At 38.4% G+C, this 19,418-nt stretch overlaps 1 protein-coding gene across 7 annotated transcripts in view; it reads right to left on the reverse strand.

Annotated features, from left to right (window-relative positions):
• The window catches only part of DIP2 (disco-interacting protein 2), a 520,124-nt gene that overhangs the window by 21,188 nt on the left and 479,518 nt on the right, over positions 1-19,418 (reverse strand). For 5 of the 7 annotated variants that reach the window (XM_071670477.1, XM_071670476.1, XM_071670474.1 and 2 more), the window contains one exon: positions 17,464-17,701. In XM_071670477.1, the coding sequence (XP_071526578.1) occupies positions 17,464-17,701 (238 nt within the window). The remainder of the gene's footprint in view (positions 1-17,463; positions 17,702-19,418) is intronic. The other 2 variants (XM_071670479.1, XM_071670475.1) reach the window with 1 other exon arrangement.

The following is a 19,418-nucleotide window of genomic DNA, read 5'->3' on the forward strand; positions in this document are numbered from 1 at the left end:
GGTTTCCTTATAACTTTATCTCTGGGGTATTTTTTTTTCACAGCCTTCATGAATAGTAGAGAGCATATGGAAAACATGGGTTCAGAGTTGATACATACTTGATACATATAATGTTCTTAATGAGCTCTGACCCAATCATGGCAAGCAACACTTTTTAGTTTCAGCATGTTTTTTCTTTTGGCTCTTGCTGCTCCATACAAACCTGCATTTTGATCTAGCAGATACTGAAACAGGTCAGGACAAAAATACCAGCTGTTCATATAGAGAATGAAAGATTTCTACTGATGAGCTGGTAATGTTTTTGCTACACCCAGTAATTCCATTTCAGTATCTTTTCCCATGTAAGTGATGAGATCAGGTACAGAGCCACTATAACAGCCATAAAGTATAAAGATTTTCACACTAAAGTAATGCCTTTTTGATGTAGTCTAAAATGCAGCCATCTCGTTACAACATGACTTTAATCAATACACAATTTCTGAAAAAGCATAACTTTTTCAAGGTATTTTCCTCATATATAATCTATAACAAGCTTTGTTTTTCTCATTCTATCACTTTCATCTAGCTCTGTGTTATCAAAAACATGGAATCAGTGCAGCAACTGCTGAAAACCATCATGAGGCATCAGCTTCCAAATTATTTGCTCAACTATTTCATCAACTATCCAGCAGTCAATGACTCTGTTTACCTTCCTATGAGTCTATTGCATCCAGGTTATTTCTAATTCTTATTGTATACACATCCTTGGCTTAAGATGGTCTAGCAGCAAGTGAATATCATACTCTCTTCTTAGACATTTGATGGCTGTTGACTCACATACTCAAAAACAATTCTCTCATTGTCTAGCAGCTCAAGTGTTGCCATTTCACTATTTTTCTTCCTGCTAATACCTTAGACATGAAATTAAAAAATGTTTTGCAACAACTAAAATGGTCATGCTATTTTTGATGTTGCTGTTACAACATCCCACAGTGAAAGGGTTACACTACAACATCAATTCTTGCACCCTTAGCTTTTTCATAAGAGTCTCTTCTTACTCTGTTACTACATCCTATGAAGAACATATGTACCCACATGCTTTGGAAATCTCTAGGATGCAATCAGATCTCCCCCTCCCTCTCTTCTGCCAATAACAAAAAATTTCAAGCCTTCAGCCTCTCATAATAGCTCAGGTGTGTTAGTTCAGGTTGTACAGCACAATGCAGACTGCACATCCTAAATGCAATGCAACCATAGAAAATGTGAGCTCCAAGTAAATGGTAGACAGGAAGTCTTTGCTATCAGCCCAGTGACATCAATGAGCATTTGCTGCAGACAGCCAAGAGTCATTCGTAAAGATTATGTGAAAATTACTGCCTCCTCACATTGAATCCTAACTCATATTTACCTGAGGAAGTATATCTAAATGCTCATAGGACAGACCAGAAAATATTATTAACATATCAAAGATGAGAAAAAATCTTTTCATAATCAATTGAATACCATAATCAAATTTAAACACTGTTCTACAGGTAGCATGCAACATCAAATTCAATGATACTGAATATTACTTTTTGTTTTACAAGTACATATTCTGTCAATCCTTTTCATACCTACTCACACTAAATGGAATGTCTCCTCAGAGTATAGTACCAAGCTGCTTCTGACTACAACAATACACATTACAGGCTATGATATAACTTATTAACTATATCCAGCAGAATCATAATATTAATATATATTTCAAGGCTTTGGAGTGAATGCCTGATTTTGCTGGAATCTGCTTACAGCTTACAATACCACTTAGGCCAAATATGACCTGCATTTTCTCTATCATCAGTTTTTCCATCACATACTCAAACTAATATAACCAAAGTGAACATATGATATTTGATGAGATGCTAATAAATAAACTTGGATGAAGTCTTGGGGTTAAAGTAAGCCTCAAAGCCAGTTGTCAGAGCAAAAATTTGGGAATATGTGAAAGAGACCCTTAAAAAGCAAAAAGTTATGCCAAAAACTCTTAAAATGCAACTTGAAATTACCATGCTGCATAGATTATACCGAGTGCAATACTACGAACAAATGCTTCCCTTATGATTTAAGTGTAAATCATGTCCTCACTTAATACTTCATTTATGGCCTGTAAGCAGTACATACTGAAAACAACCATTCATTTCATATAATGTAGCGAGTAACCAGTCATCAAGCCATTCCCCAAAATTGGTAGATCAAACATCTTGTACTGTCCAAACCCTTTAAAAGGGATACACCAACACTCATAGTAGCCCACCACTCATTTGTGACTCGAGACACCTTGGTTGGTAAGCAATCTTTTATCCACTTAAAACATATTAATGTAAACAACAGCAGGATGGTCAGTGTGGGGATTAGTAGTAAGATGCTTTACAAGTGGTCGGTGAAATGAACTCTTGCCATATAATCATGAAGCTGTTTAAGAATCCTGAGAGATGGGAAGAGACAGGTAAAAGAAAAAGTACAAAAAGTAAAAGCCAGAGGGAAATGAAATAATGATTAATATTAGTTTAATGTTGGTGCATGAACAAGAGACATGCAGGCCTCTCTACGAAAGAAAGATTTCATCTCAAATGTTGATGTTTTTTAAAATAAGGTACAAGTAGTGGTTTTATTAAATACATGATTCACCCAGTCTGACCTCTACCTTATAATAGTTCTGAATGCACATCTTTCCTTTCCCTGCAATTGAATTAGATTAATGAGGATTCACTATACTATACATCATTGTATAACCCATCTAAGACGATAAAGGAGGCGGATGAAACTGTAAGTTGATATATGTATGTAAAAGGATGCCACAAGGAAAGCAAATAAAACTTAGTTTTTCTGAAAGAGAGGGGATGCCACAGGGTAATTTCATTTTGAATGAAGAACTGGAAGGTGTGAATAAGTTTTTCCATATTCAGGAATAAAATTCAAAAAGGGTAGTAATTAGGAGGGAAAACTGAGAGGAAAGTCATGAAAGGAAGAAAAACTGGAGGGGCACTGAACATTTTTGGTGAATGGAAAAAATATAGAAGGGGCATGTCTGCATTAAGGATTGTTTTAACTCTGATGTACTGTAAAACCCACAGATATATAGATCAAACTAGCTAAAGATGGATATCTTGAATACTACAAATGGAATCAGAGCAGCTAAGAATGAACATAGAAGGATATGTGGCTAGAAAAAATTGTACGAAAGGTGCATGCATTAAAGTCTTTTGAGATGGCACAGTCCTGTAGAGCATATGACAGATGACGAGCTGGTAAAGAAGGTATAGGGCAGTAAACATGGAGGAGGAATCTCTCGAGAGATAGAGATGCAGTGAGATGATCAGTTAGGGCTGGTGATATTTCTGAGGATGATGCCAAAGGGAAATATCATAAACTGAGACTAAACACAATGGATGGATTTTGTTTATAGCACAAGATGAGCCAAAAGTCACTGTGCACCTACCATAGATGATGAGTATATTCAGTGAGTCTTTGTACATCAATACAAATTCATTTCACATAATCAAGTTGCAAGAAATGTTGGAAATTGCATGAATAAACCTGTAGACACATTTGTCATGACATATCAACTGGAGAGATGTTGCTCATGAAGTTTGCAATGGCTTCCATCAGTTCTGAGAGAGCATGAGGAGTGTCTTTGTAAACTGTGCCTTTCATGGCTCCCGACAGACAGCAATCAAGAGGTGTAAGATCTGGCATATGTGGCAGCAAAACATCCTTTGAAATTATTGTCCCAAAACACATGATACAGTCAGTAGCTTCATGGAGACACAAGCTGTGTGTGCACAGTCATGTTGGAAGAAGCCATGGGTAATTTCGTCCTTATCTAAATATCCATTGACGGGGCAAACAATCAATTTACAATAACATTCCAAGCCGATTGTGTCACTGAAAAATATGGGACTGATTATCCAATTTCATGACATGCTGTATCACATACCAACCCTCTGATCATGTAATGGTGTCTCCTTGATCTCATGCAGATTAGTCACCAACCAAACATGATTTTTTGGGTGTTGACAACTGCATCAATGAAACCACACTCATTAGTAAAGTATGGGATGTCCAGAATAGCCTCTCCATTGGCAATAACAAAGTCCTTAAACCATCAGCAATATTCAATACACTTGACACTGTCCCTTTCAATTCATGCAATGGTTTTAACTTGACAGGTTACAGGTGCAACTGCTCCTTCAGTACTCTACGTATGTTGCTACCCAAGACACCTTTCTGCTGTGCCAATTTTCAAACTCAATTTTTGGGATTTGAATTATATGATCTGAAATATCCAATATGTTCTCTGTTGCTACTGCTGGCTGCCATATCTCGGGACATCTGCAACTAATCCAGTTTCATAAAGCTTGACAATTAACCAACACACAGCGCTGTGATGTAATATGGGAGTGTCAATATACTTTTCATCAAACTTCTGTTGCACTCTGTCTGTATATTGGTCTGCACTGCATAACACCTGTTCCACCAAAAACATTGAAGACACCATTTTCACATTAACACCTGGACATGCTTGCGTTCAAAGAAACAATGAAGTGGAACTACAAGAGGTAGGAAGATAAGGATGGAAGGAGAGCAGAGAGGGAGGGAGAAGGGGGAGGTCAGTCAACATACTTGTCAAAAGTTACTTGGGCCATATTTTATAACAATAATATGTAGCACATATGCACAATGACTTTTGGCTCACCCTACAGTAGGATGGATGAAGAAGTTTATCTCACTTGATGATTCAACCTACGTGAAAAATCAGAAAGCAAAGAGCAATTATGCAGGTGTGCAAGTTCATGTTTCATTTGAAATCACTGGAAATGAGATATGCATGCGAACGTGTGATTTAAGAGCTCTATAAGTATATGATCCACCTCAAGGAAATGGGATTAGATTTAATAATGGCAAATAAGAGAGAAATATTTATGAACCCATAAAAATGGAGAGAATGAGTGAGGAAAGATTGACAAAGAGGATATATGTGTCAGAGGTGGAGGGAACAAGAAGTGGGAGACCAAATTGGAGGTGGAAAGATGGAGTGAAAAAGATTTTGAGTGATCAGGGCCTGAACATGCAGGAGGGTGAAAGGCGTGCAAGGAATAGAGTGCATTGGAATGATGTGGTATACCAGGGTCAACGTGCTGTCATTGGATTGAACCAAAGTATGTGAAGCTTTGTGGGCCTGGATATGGAAAGGGAGCTGTGGTTTCGATTCATTATACATGACAGCTGGAGACTAAGTGTGAATAAATGTGGCCTTTGTTGTCTTTTCCTAACGCTACCCCGCACACATGCTGGGGGAGGGGGTTATTATTTCATGTGTGGCAGGGTGGCGACGGGAATGAATAAGCGCAGACAGTATAAATTATGTACATGTGTATATATGTATATGTCTGTGTGTGTATATATATATATATATATATATATATGTATACGTTGAGATGTATAGGTATGCATATGTGCGTGTGTGTACATGTATGTATATACATGTGCATGTCGGTGGGGTGGGCCATTCTTTCGTCAGTTTCCTTGCGCTACCTTGCTAATGCGGGAGACAGCAACAAAGTATAATAAAAAAAAATATATTTTTTTTCTAATTTTTCAAAAGAAGGAACAGAAAGGGGGGCCAAGTGGATTTTCCCTCAAAGGCTCAGTCCTCTGTTTTTAATGCTACCATGCAAATGCGGGAAATGGCGAATAGTATGAAGTATAGATATATATATATATATATATATATATATATATATATTATCCCTGGGGATAGGGGAGAAAGAATACTTCCCACGTATTCCCTGCGTGTCGTAGAAGGCGACTAAAAGGGAAGGGAGTGGGAGGCTGGAAATCCTCCCCTCTCGTTTTTTTTTTTTTTTTTAATTTTCCAAATTAAGGAACAGAGAAGGGGGCAGGTGAGGATATTCCCTCAAAGGCCCAGTCCTCTGTTCTTAACGCTACCTCGCTATTGCGGGAAATGGCGAATAGTATGAAAAAAAAAAATTATATATATATTTCTTTTCTTTTCTTTTCTTTTAAACTATTGCCATTTCCCGCATTACCGAGGTAGCGTTAAGAACAGAGGACTGGGCCATTTTTGGAATATCCTCACCTGGCCCCCTCTGTTCCTTCTTTTGGAAAATAAAAAAAAAAAAAAAACGAGAGGGGAGGATTTCCAGTCCCCCGCTCCCTCCCCTTTTAGTCGCCTTCTACGACACGCAGGGAATACGTGGGAAGTATTCTTAATCACCTATCCCCAGGGATAATATATATATATATATATATATATATATATATATACATTTCAATGTGTATATATATATATATATATATATATATATATATATATATATATATACATACAGGGATAATATATATATATATATATTCTTTCTTTTCTTTCAAACTATTCGCCATTTCCCGCATTAGCGAGGTAGCGTTAAGAACAGAGGACTGGGCCTTTGAGGGAATACCCTCACCTGGCCCAATTCTCTGTTCCTTCTTTTTGAAAAAAAAAAAAAAACCGAGAGGGGAGGATTTCCAGCCCCCTGCTCCCTCCCCTTTTAGTCGCCTTCTACGACACGCAGGGAATACGTGGGAAGTATTCTTAATCCCCTATCCCCAGGGATAATATATATATATATATATATACATATATGATCGAGTGAGTAACGTAAGGGTAAGAGAGATGTGTGGAAATAAAAAGAGCGTGGTTGAGAGAGCAGAAGAGGGTGTTTTGAAGTGGTTTGGGCACATGGAGAGAATGAGTGAGGAAAGATTGACCAAGAGGATATATGTGTCGGAGGTGGAGGGAACGAGGAGAAGAGGGAGACCAAATTGGAGGTGGAAAGATGGAGTGAAAAAGATTTTGTGTGATCGGGGCCTGAACATGCAGGAGGGTGAAAGGAGGGCAAGGAATAGAGTGAATTGGAGCGATGTGGTATACCGGGGTTGACGTGCTGTCAGTGGATTGAATCAAGGCATGTGAAGCGTCTGGGGTAAACCATGGAAAGCTGTGTAGGTATGTATATTTGCGTGTGTGGACGTATGTATATACATGTGTATGGGGGGGGTTGGGCCATTTCTTTCGTCTGTTTCCTTGCGCTACCTCGCAAACGCGGGAGACAGCGACAAAGTATAAAGAAAAAAAAAATAAAAAAATAAATATATATATATATATATATATATATATATATATATATATATATATATATATATATATATATATATATATATATATTATCCCTGGGGATAGGTGATTAAGAATACTTCCCACGTATTCCCTGCGTGTCGTAGAAGGCGACTAAAAGGGGAGGGAGCGGGGGACTGGAAATCGGGGTTGACGTCCTGTCAGTGGATTGAATCAGGGCATGTGAAGCGTCTGGGGTAAACCATGGAAGGCTGTGTAGGTATGTATATTTGCGTGTGTGGACGTATGTATATACATGTGTATGGGGGTGGGTTGGGGCATTTCTTTCGTCTGTTTCCTTGCGCTACCTCGCAAACGCGGGAGACAGAAAAAAAAAAAAAAAAAAAAATATGTATACATACAAGGATTTTAGTCAGCTTGTAATATCTAAGAGAGACTACATGAGTATTTGAGAATGGCCATAAGTAATGTAGTAGAAAATAGAAGGCACAGATAAGGGACAAAGTTTCCCTATCTGAAGTTTATTTTGCATGTAGCTCCCATCTGTAGCATATATTATACATTTCCTTGTGCCCATTGTGAGTAAGGCATGCATAAAAAGCCTTGGTGGAAAACAGAATCAAGGTATAATTTAATTTTCATTATTCAAGCTGCCTAAACTGACTTTACAAAGGCCATACGATCCATCAAAGTAGGATTACTGGGCACACTCTAGGGATATTTCAACTAATCATTACTGTTACCTGGGTAATTTTTGGCCATCTGTTGTTTAAATTTTTACTATTATTGTAAATTACCAAATACAGTATAAAGCAGAATACCTTGCAGTGCTAGAAAAGTAAGTGTGATTATGTGGTGTGTAAAGACCACTCTTGATAACCTTGAAAGCTAAGGTTGGGTCACACTAGGAGTAGTCTACACAGTACAGGAACATACATGTAGCCACACCAGCAACTATGAGCCTTATGTGAATAATTATTGTTAACTAAAAGGAGGTAGCAACCATTGTTCATATGTCACAGGCTAAATTTTTAATTAAATTAGATGTTCTTTTAATTAAAGGAAATTGTTTTTTTTTTTCTATGAATTATTATTATTAGTATATATATACATATATATATATATATATATATATATATATATATATATATATATATATATATATATATATATATATATATTATCCCTGGGGATAGGGGAGAAAGAATACTTCCCATGTATTCCCTGTGTGTCGTAGGAGGCGACTAAAAGGGGAGGGAGCGGGGGGCTGGAAATCCTCCCCTTTCATTATTTTTTTTTTCATTTTCCAAAAGAAGGAACAGAGAAGGGGGCCAGGTGAGAATATTCCCTCAAAGGCCCAGTCCTCTGTTCTTAACACTACCTCGCTAACGCGGGAAATGGCGAATAGTTTGAAAGAAAAAGAAAGATATATATATATATATTTACCTTATTCATATTTCATTTTGCTTTGTCACTGTCTCCCGTGTTAGTGAGGTAGCGCAAGGAAACAGACGAAAGAAGGGCCCAACCCACCCACATACACATGTATATACATACACGTCCACACACGCAAATATACATACCTATACATCTCAATGTATACATATATATACACACACAGACATATACATATATACACATGTACATAATTCATACTGTCTGCCTTTATTTATTCCCATCACCACCTCGCCACACATGGAATAACAACCCCCTCCCCCCTCATGTGTGCGAGGTAGCGCTAGGAAAAGACAACAAAGGCCCCATTCGTTCACATGCAGTCTCTAGCTGTCATATAATAATGCACCCAAACCACAGCTCCCTTTCCACATCCAGGCCCCACAGAACTTTCCATGGTTTACCCCAGACGCTTCACATGGCCTGGTTCAATCCATTGACAGCAAGTCGACCCCGGTATACCACATCGTTCCAATTCACTCTATTCCTTGCTTTGAAGAATGTATGTGAGAAATACTTAGAAAAGCAAATGGATTTGTATGTAGCATTTATGGATCTGGAGAAGGCATATGATAGAGTTGACAGAGATGCTCTGTGGAAGGTATTAAGAATATATGGTGTGGGAGGCAAGTTGTTAGAAGCAGCGAAAAGTTTTTATCGAGGATGTAAGGCATGTGTACGTGTATGAAGAGAGGAAATTGATTGGTTCTCAGTGAATGTAGGTTTGCGGCAGGGGTGTGTGATGTCTCCATGGTTGTTGAATTTGTTTATGGATGGGGTTGTTAGGGAGGTGAATGCAAGAGTTTTGGAAAGAGGGGCAAGTATGCAGTCTGTTGGGGATGAGAGAGCTTGGGAAGTGAGTCAGTTGTTGTTCGCTGATGATACAACGCTGGTGGCTGATTCATGTGAGAAACTGCAGAAGCTGGTGACTGAGTTTGGTAAAGTGTGTGAAAGAAGAAAGTCGAGAGAAAATGTAAATAAGAGCAAGGTTATTAGGTACAGTAGGGTTGAGGGTCAAGTCAATTGGGAGGCAAGTTTGAATGGAGAAAAACTGGAGGACGTAAAGTGTTTTAGATATCTGGGAGTGGATCTGGCAGCGGATGGAACCATGGAAGCGGAAGTGAATCATAGGGTGGGGGAGGGAGTGAAAATTTTGGGAGCCTTGATGAATGTGTGGAATTCAAGAACATTATCTCGGAAAGCAAAAATGGGTATGTTTGAAGGAATTGTGGTTCCAACAATGTTGTATGGTTGCGAGGCATGGGTTATGGATAGAGTTGTGCGCAGGAGGGTGGATGTGCTGGAAATGAGATGTTTGAGGACAATATGTGGTGTGAGGTGGTTTGATCGAGTAAGTAATAATAGGGTAAGAGAGATGTGTGGAAATAAAAAGAGTGTGGTTGAGAGAGCAGAAGAGGGTGTTTTGAAATGGTTTGGACACATGGAGAGAATGAGTGAGGAAAGATTGACCAAGAGGATATTTGTGTCGGGGTGGAGGGAACGAGGAGAAGTGGGAGACCAAATTGGAGGTGGAAAGATGGAGTGAAAAAGATTTTGAGTGATCGGGGCCTCAACATGCAGGAGGGTGAAAGGCGTGCAAGGAATAGAGTGAATTGGAACGAAGTGGTATACCGGGGTCGACGTGCTGTCAATGGATTGAACCAGGCCATGTGAAGCGTCTGGGGTAAACCATGGAAAGTTCTGTGGGGCCTGGATGTGGAAAGGGAGCTGTGGTTTCGGTGCATTATTACATGACAGCTAGAGACTGAGTGTGAACGAAAGGGGCCTTTGTTGTCTCTTCCTAGCACTACCCCGCACACATGAGGGGGGAGGGGGTTGTTATTCCATGTGTTGCGAAGTGGCGATGGGAATAAATAAAGGCAGACAGTATGAATTATGTACATGTGTATATATGTATATGTCTGTGTGTGTATATATATGTGTACATTGAGATGTATAGGTATGTATATTTGCGTGTGTGGACGTGTATGTATATACAAGTGTATGTGGGTGAGTTGGGCCATTTCTTTTGTCTGTTTCCTTGCGCTACCTCACTAACGCGGGAGACAGCGACAAAGCAAAATATAATATATATAAATATAATAATATACATACATATACAGACATAAACATACATACACATATACATATTCATACTTGCTGCCTTCATCCACTCCTGACGCCAGCCCGCTACACGTGAAATAGCATCCCTTCGGGCCCTCCAGCGAGGTAGCACAAAAAAAAAAAAAAAAAAAATTTGTTCACACTCAGTCTCTAGCTGTCATGTGTAATGCACAGAAACCACAGCTCCTTATCCATGTCCATGCCCCACAGAACTTTCCATGGTTTACCCCAGACATTTCACATGCTCTAGTTCAATCCACTGACAGCAAGTCAACCCAGTTATACCACATCATTCCAATTCACTCTATTCCTTGCATGCCACTCACCCTCCTGTATGCTCAGGCCCTGATCAGTCAAAATCTTTTTCACTTCATCCTTCCACCTCCAATTTAGTCTCCCACTTCTTGTTCCATCCACCTCTCGACACAGATATGCTCTTTGTTAATCTTTCCTCATTCATTCTCTCCATATGCCTAAACTATTTCAACACATCTTCTTCTGCTCTCCCAACCACATTCTTTTTATTTCCACACATCTCTCTTACCTCTTTCATTACTAACTCGATCAAACCACCTCATACCACATACTGTCCTCAAACATTTTATTTCCAACAGATCCACCCTTCTCCGTACAACCTTATCTATAGCCCATGCCTCACAACCATATAACATTGTTGGAACCACTATTCCTTCAAACACACCCATTTTTGCTCTCCGAGATACTGACTCCCAGAATCTTCGCCCCATCCACAACCCTGTGACTCACTTCCACTTACATGGTTCCATTCACTGCTAAGTCCACTCCCAGATGTTTAAAACACTTCACCTTCTCCAATTTTTCTCTATTCAAATTTACATCCCAATTAACTTGTCCCTCAAACCTACTGAACCTAATAACCATGTTCTTATTGACATTTATTCTCCTTTTCTCAATTTTCTATTTTCTATCATTCAACTGGTGTTTTGATATGTTATGGTGGTTTTAGAATTTTGCTGTCTTTTATGGTTTAGATGTAAGCAATTTTTGAAAAAAAAATCTATCCCCATGTAATGTTATACTACATACTAGAAGTTTACAATAATATAAACTATGAAGTATTACACTGATATAACAAAACTATATTCTATAACAATCTTTTGGTGTGATATACAGTTGAGGGAGCTGCACAGGGTGTGGTAGGCTAGGCAGCAGTAATGGTGTGAGGAAGAGTACATGGTTCCCATATTTGAAAGTGCTGTGCACTGGTGCACCACTTGACCTTGTCTGGGGAAAAGAGTCAGTAGGGGGAAAGTCATGGTGCATGGTTCTGCTTATCTGCCCTGCAATATCATCGCACCTCTGGGCAGGGTTACCAGGAGCCTACAAAACAACTTAAGCATAGAGTCTTTGCTACCAGATTCAGTGTTGTAAATATCTTGTTCAGAGTTTGATTCACATTGATAAGGCATCATCAAGTTTGTCATCATCTAAAGCAACAGCCAAAAGTAGGCCATTGCACACATGAAGTGGGGCATTATAACATGGCTGGACAAATTTGGTGTGTTCTCTAGCTGTAATTTGTTATGCACTAACATCACAGTTCTATATCCACAACCATGCCCCATAGACCATTCCATGGTTAACCCCATCCATTTCACATGCCCTGGTTGTCTAATGACACTGTTTCAATTCACTCTATTCCATACATGCCTTTCACCCTCCTGCATAATCATGCCCCATTCACTCAAAACTTTTTTCACTTCATTGTTCCATCTCAAATTTCGTCTCTCCCTTCTCACTGTTCCCTCCACTTCTGACACATACATCCTCTTAGTCAACTTCTCCTCACTTGTTCTCTCTATACGTCCAAACCATATCAGCATACCCTCTTCAGCTCTATCAACCACACTCTTATACCCACACCTCTTTCATACTCTTCTAATACTTAATCAAACCACCTCACACCACTTTTTGTCCTTAAACATTTCATTTCCAACACATCCATTCTCCTACGAACATCCTCATCTACAGCCCATGCCTTACATCCATATAACATTGATGAGACTACCATACCTTCATTGATACCCATTTATTCCCTACCAGATAAAGATCTCTCTTTACACACATGCCTCAATGCTCCCAGAACCTTCACCCACTCATCCATCCTATGGCTCACTTCTGCTTCCATGGTACCATTTGCTGCCACGTTTCCTCCCAGGTACTTAAAACTCTCCATTCAAACTCACTACCCAACTAACCTGTCCCTTTACATTGCTAAACTTAACCTTGATTTTATTAAAATTTACATTCAACTTCCTCCTTTCACACATTCTTGTAAACTCAGTACCCAACTTCTGCAATTTCTTATTCAAATCAGCTAACAGTGCTGTATCACCTGCTTACAACAAATGACTTTCCAGGCTCCATCATCTCCTAAAGACTGCATATTCACCCCTCTCACCAAGAATCTTGCACTTGCCTCCCTTACCACCCAATACATAAACCAATCAAAAAGCCAAGATGACATCATACACCCTACAACAAACCAACCTTCACTTGGAGCCATCTCTATCAATTCTTATCAACCCTATCTTAAGCTTTCTCCACATCCATAAATGCCCCATAAAAATCCTTCTGTTTCTCTACGTATTTCTCATGCATTCTTTACTCTTTACAGCAAACACCTGATCAACACATCGTTTACTACTTCTGAAACGATATTGTTCCTCCCCACTCCGCTGCTCTGTACAAACCTTTATACTCTTAGTCACCACTCTCCCATACAACTTACCAGGTACACTTAACAACCTTGTACCTCTGTAGTTTGAACACTCACTTTTATTTCCCGTTCCTTTGTATAGTGGCACTATACATACTTACATTCTGTGAATCCAAACAACTCATCAATAAAAATCCTTTTAACCAATCAACAACACTATTCCAATACTATTGACTCCAGCTTCCTTGCTACATTTCATCTTAAGAAAGGCTTTCACCACCTCTACTCTTTTCAGCAAACCACTCTCCATTACTCTCTCACTTTGCATACCATCCCGACCCAAACACCCTATAGGTGCCACCCTATCATCAAATACATTCAACAGTCCTTCAAAATACACATTCTATCTCCTCACCACTACCTTTTATCACTTCTCCATTTGCCCTTTTCACTGGTTCCCATTTGCTCACTTGTTTTTCACATGCTATTAAACTCCTTTCAAAAAATCTTATTCTCCCTGAAGTTTACTAATACTCACCCTAAATCTCATTTGCCCTCTATTTCAACACCTGCACCTTCCTCTTGACCCCCTGGCACTTTCTCTTGTACATCTCCCAATCACTTTCACTCCTTCCCTGTAAGTACCATCCATATACCTCCCTTCTCTCTCTTACAGCAACTTAAAATATTTTGTCATTCCACCATTCACTACCCTTCTAATATTCCCACCTCCACCTTATGCATATGTCACACACTACTCAAACATATCAGCACTGCTACCCTAAGTACCTCCCATTACTCACCCATTCCCCTAACCTTATTCAATCCCACCTTTTACCATTCTACACTGATTTCTTCAGATATTTCTTCAAACAAGTCTCTTTTCCAAGCTCCCTTACTCTCACTACTCTCTTCTCACTGAAAACCTCTACCAATCTTCACCCTTGCCTTCACAAGGTAATGATCAAATATCCTACCAGCCGCACCTCTCAGCACATTCACATCCAAAACTCTCTCTCTTGCACACCCATCAATTAGTATATAATAATCCAATAATACCCGACGACCATCTTTCCTACTCAAGATACATTTCCTTGAGTATCTCCCTCTTTATAATCCAGTTATTCCCAACCACCCATCCTTTTACTGCACACAAGTCCACAAGCAGTTTACCATTTCTATCTACTTTACTATTACCCTATGCCCCCAATAATAACCTCAACTGCCTCACTCCTCACCTTTGCATTTAAATCACCCATCGCAAATACCTGGTCTTTTACATCATGACTGCTGATATACTCACTCCACTACTTCCATAACAAATGACTCTCACGATCTTGCATCTCATGACCAGGTGTATATATAATCACCCAGCTCCAGCAATCCACCTTCATTTTTACCCACATAAGTCTAGAGCTCACTTCCTTACACTATTTTTAATGCTCCCACAACTCTGGCTTCAGCACTAGTGTTACTCTTTCCTTAGCTCTTGCCCTCTCATCAACCCCTGACTTTACTCCTAAAACATTTCTAAATCATTCTTTCCATTTACCCTTGAGCTCTGTTTCACTTAGAGCCAACACATCCGACTTCTTTCCTTTAATATAATACATATTTCAACTTTCTTCTCATTTTGGTTACATCCACACATTTTGATACCCCAACCTGAGCCTTCAAGGAGGATGAATGCTCTCCACTTGGATCCTTCTTTTGTTCCATCTTTTAGAAACTAGAAAAAAAAAAGTTTCCAGCAACCTATTCCCATCCCCTTTAGTCATTTCTTGCAACATGCAAAGAATAAGGGGTAGAACGCTTTCTCCCAGAAATATAACAATACACACTTTTATAACAACCCTTCACATCATCTTTACAGAGGGATGTTTATCGTATGCACAGAGGGGCATTTATTGCAAGATAAAGCAGCAGTTCACACACAAATGAGGGTTACACATCTGATATTGTGAAATATCATAAAATACACCAATAAACACTTTGCGAACACTTAAAAGAATTTACAAATAGTTTGACAAGTAAAAATATTACTGTACAATGGAGGGCAAGAGTGTGTGAAAAGGACTAGAGAAAATTTTTAAAGGGCTAGCACACAGCACCTTCTGGCAAGGGTAATGGGAGGTAACTGATGCACTTATGGCATGCGCTGCATAGGGTTGACATATATCTCAACAGAAGTTGATAACTGCAAGAGACCAGGCTTCAAGGAATGGTGTGCCAAAATTTTACACACACACCGAAATTCTCAATTTAAGGTGAATTTTTTCATTTGACTGATTTGACCAGTGCATCTGTGCCAATTGGATGATACTAGAAAATGACACAACAGTTGTGTCATAGTTCGTGAGGGTAGTTTGCGAGATTAAGTTAGAAATTTTGATGCTGCAATTGCAGACATATCCAGCCTCAAGATAATAAACTTATCCCATGTTCATTATAGTAGAAACAGTTATGTCCTTCCCACTAATCTGTTAGTTTATGAGATTTTATTGTTAGATTTCTTGATACCCTTGGTGAAATTAATAAAAATGTCCAGCATAGTGGCATTGCTCCTTTATGAAAAAAGGTACTAGGAAAATGTTAATCTAGAAGTAAAGTTACAGGGAGATATTCTGATGCACAGTCACAGCCAAACTGAGCATTTGAAGGAGTAGAAAATGAATGCTATGAATAAACAAACCAAAAGCTAAATGTCTCAGCATCCCACTTCATTGCTAATTTATGGGTTTTTACTAATATAGTTCCATGAAACCCTTGTTAAACTGGATAGAACATGCAGCTCAATAAAACAAGTGAAATTCATGTGTATGTAAATGCCTTAAGTCAATGAAACTACTGAGTGGGTTAGTTATAGACTATGGGCTTTTATATCTCAATTCATTTCCCTTGTTTTCCTTATTTGCTTCTTTATTGTCATATATATTTCATTCTGACATCATCTATGTACCAGTGTGAAAAGGGGTTTGGGTTTTAATCTAGTACTTATGACCAAATTCCTATAAGCTTGACTATTGGCATATCAGATGCAGGGTGATTTTGGAAACTTTTTTCTGGAAAATAATGTGTCTTCTATGGTAGGAAATATGATAATGGCACTACACAACCATTTTGTTAGTTCTCAAGCACCTCACCTTGAAATCCTAACTAAACAATCATTAGCACTGACATCTTTCTGAGGAAATTCAACTGCAATCCCATCTTATGCAACACTTTGACCACCTCTTCTCTTTTATTGCATCATTTGCCATGATTCTCTTGCTCTGTATACCTCCACGTCCCAAACACCCGACAAGTGGAAAGTATTCTAGATCAAAAGTAAATGATATCCAGTAAAGCAAACTTTTCAGTCTTGAACAAGTGTCTTCCCCATGTAGTTCAAGTATGTAAAGTTATTATAAGGTCTAGTTAATAACAATAATAAAAAAAGACATGTTAATCCTTTCCTAATCATCCAGGGCAAAAAGGTGACATTGGGTAATTGTGATATCAATTGGTTCTTGTAGTTTTAAAATTGCTTCCATTCACTTATAGTTTAAGTAACTGATTACTGTTCATATTATGAATATTATAAAATACTATTCATTTTGTGGTACTGATGGTACTGATAGTAAAAAAAGTAGCAATCAAAAGCTTAGCTACCTGTAGAGAGATATGTAATTTATACAGAGTTAGTCTGAAAGTGAAAAAAAGTGAGGATATAGGAATAAGAGAAAGCTCCTAGCAGTTTTACTACTTACATGCAACATTCAAATTTCCAAAGATTTTCTTGATTAGCTTACCAAATAATAATTTGTGTATACAATGAAGTTTCACCATGTATATTGCAAAAAGTGAAAAAAGGGGGCTTAATTAATAAGGTATTTTCTTTGTGTGTATATGAGTAACAATTAATTTTCAATCAATAGGACTATCACTAATTAGGGAAACAAACTACATGTAATATTCTTTCTACTTAATGCATTAACATTATTCTACTACAAACAAATCAACAGTAAAAAGAAAAAGGATATATCATCACCATTACCGTGATGAACTTCCCGGGGTTTGGGCAGATTGGTAACACAGGTATGGGGGCACATAAGCACGTTTGCTGGGTGCAACGACCCTTCCAAGAACTTCTTGCGTGTCTCTGACAAGTGGATTCCTCCTAATGGTGTTTTAGGAAGATGGTTAGGTGGCACAAGTGCTAAACAGTATATTCCCACTTGGTGGATGCTATCAACTGCCTGCAGTACTCTAGACATCCACTGGAAGCTCTGAGGAATAAATCGAGAATAATGTAATTCAAAGTGTATACAACATATATATCATGTATGCAGTATGTAAAATATCTTAATACTAACAAATATGACAGTAAAATGAAAAAAGAAAAAAGGCATTCAGATTACAGAACAACACATCTATGCAGCTATGGATAACTGAGCATGTATTGCATCATTAACGTCCCAGGTTTGGTCTTGTTTAAATTACTGTGTATCATGTTTGGTGGAAGAAAGCTGCCTGGGATAGTTAAAGCAGTGTATAAAGCTACCATAAATCTTTTGTGTCATGACTGCTGACCACACTTTCTATTTCAACATAAATCAAACTCTTGCAATGTTCATGGTATCTTTTCCCTGACTTACTTTCTTGTCCCAGGGGCCCTTTCTATGAGATTCCACAGCACCTAGTAAGATGGTCATGTCCTCTGTCCAAAACGACAGGTAAAGAATTGATGGTATGTGTATGTCTGTGTTAGAAGAGAGCAGGACAACTACAGAAAAAGTGTTTGGGGTCTTCAGTGTGGCAGTTCATTATGGGAATGAAGGATCTTGTGACATGTTGAAATGAATGGGAATGAAGGATCTTTTGATATGCTGAGATGATTGGGAATCAAGGATCTTTTTGATATGATGAGATGATTGGGAATGAAGCATCTTGTGATATGCTGAGATGAGAATGTGTACCTTGTATATGCCTGGGGAGTATAGCTTCAAATAGGTGGAGTAGAGTTGTTTCATGCTTGTCAAGTCATTACTATGTGCACAGATATTTTAATGTAAGGTGTTGAGTTGAGGGAGGGGGGGGGATCGGTGAGGGAGAAGCTAGGATGTTTTGTTTTTATATAAATATACCATACACCTGTCTTACATTTTCTTTGTGATGTTTATCATCATATTCTCTTCCCCTCTCTTTCCTTACCATATATCATCACTAAATACAAACACAATAAGAGCCCAACATGCTTTAAGTCCCTGATTCCAGGCATCCTGGGTTGCATAAAATCTCCTGAACAGTGTTTCTGCTCTCAAAAAGATATTTTCATCAATTCCTTATATATCTGTAATTAAAATGTTTACACGGTTCCACTTCATCAATTCAACATCACAAGGTCTGAAAATCTGTCTCTCAACTATCATTAATTTTCTCTTTCACCTACTGTTCCTCCTCTTAACTTAATAAACTGTGTAACAGTTTTCTTCAACCATCTAAGTAATAAACTGTGTAACATTCTTTGATCATCCAAGTTCCTGCCAAGACACATATGTACCTATTCCACCACATCGATAAGGAAATGGAGTAATGCTAATATAATATGAGACAAAAATTAAGTTCTAAATTCAACATTAATGTGAAGCTAGGAGTTACAGATTTGTCATTCTCACAAAACATCAGTTTACATGGTACGTTATTAGTGGAAAATCATCATCAATGGTAACTCAACAGAAACTGTACAGGTTTTGTAAGGATTACTGCACATCTCTGGGGTTTCATTGTGTACCAATTGGATAAAGTGACAAGTGTGTATGTGTTTGTACACAAAACCTAAAATTTCACCTAACTAATACATACATGGCATGAACAGTGAGCTTCCCATTGAGTGTTATATGCCTTATGTAGTTACATTTCCAAAATAGTTAAGTATCTGTTTGTTTCCAAAACCTATAAATTTTTGCTGGTCTCATCCAACCTTGGCCTGATTCCTGAATTTCC

Source organism: Panulirus ornatus, chromosome 15, assembly GCF_036320965.1.
Source record: "Panulirus ornatus isolate Po-2019 chromosome 15, ASM3632096v1, whole genome shotgun sequence".
Lineage (NCBI taxonomy): Eukaryota > Metazoa > Arthropoda > Malacostraca > Decapoda > Palinuridae > Panulirus > Panulirus ornatus.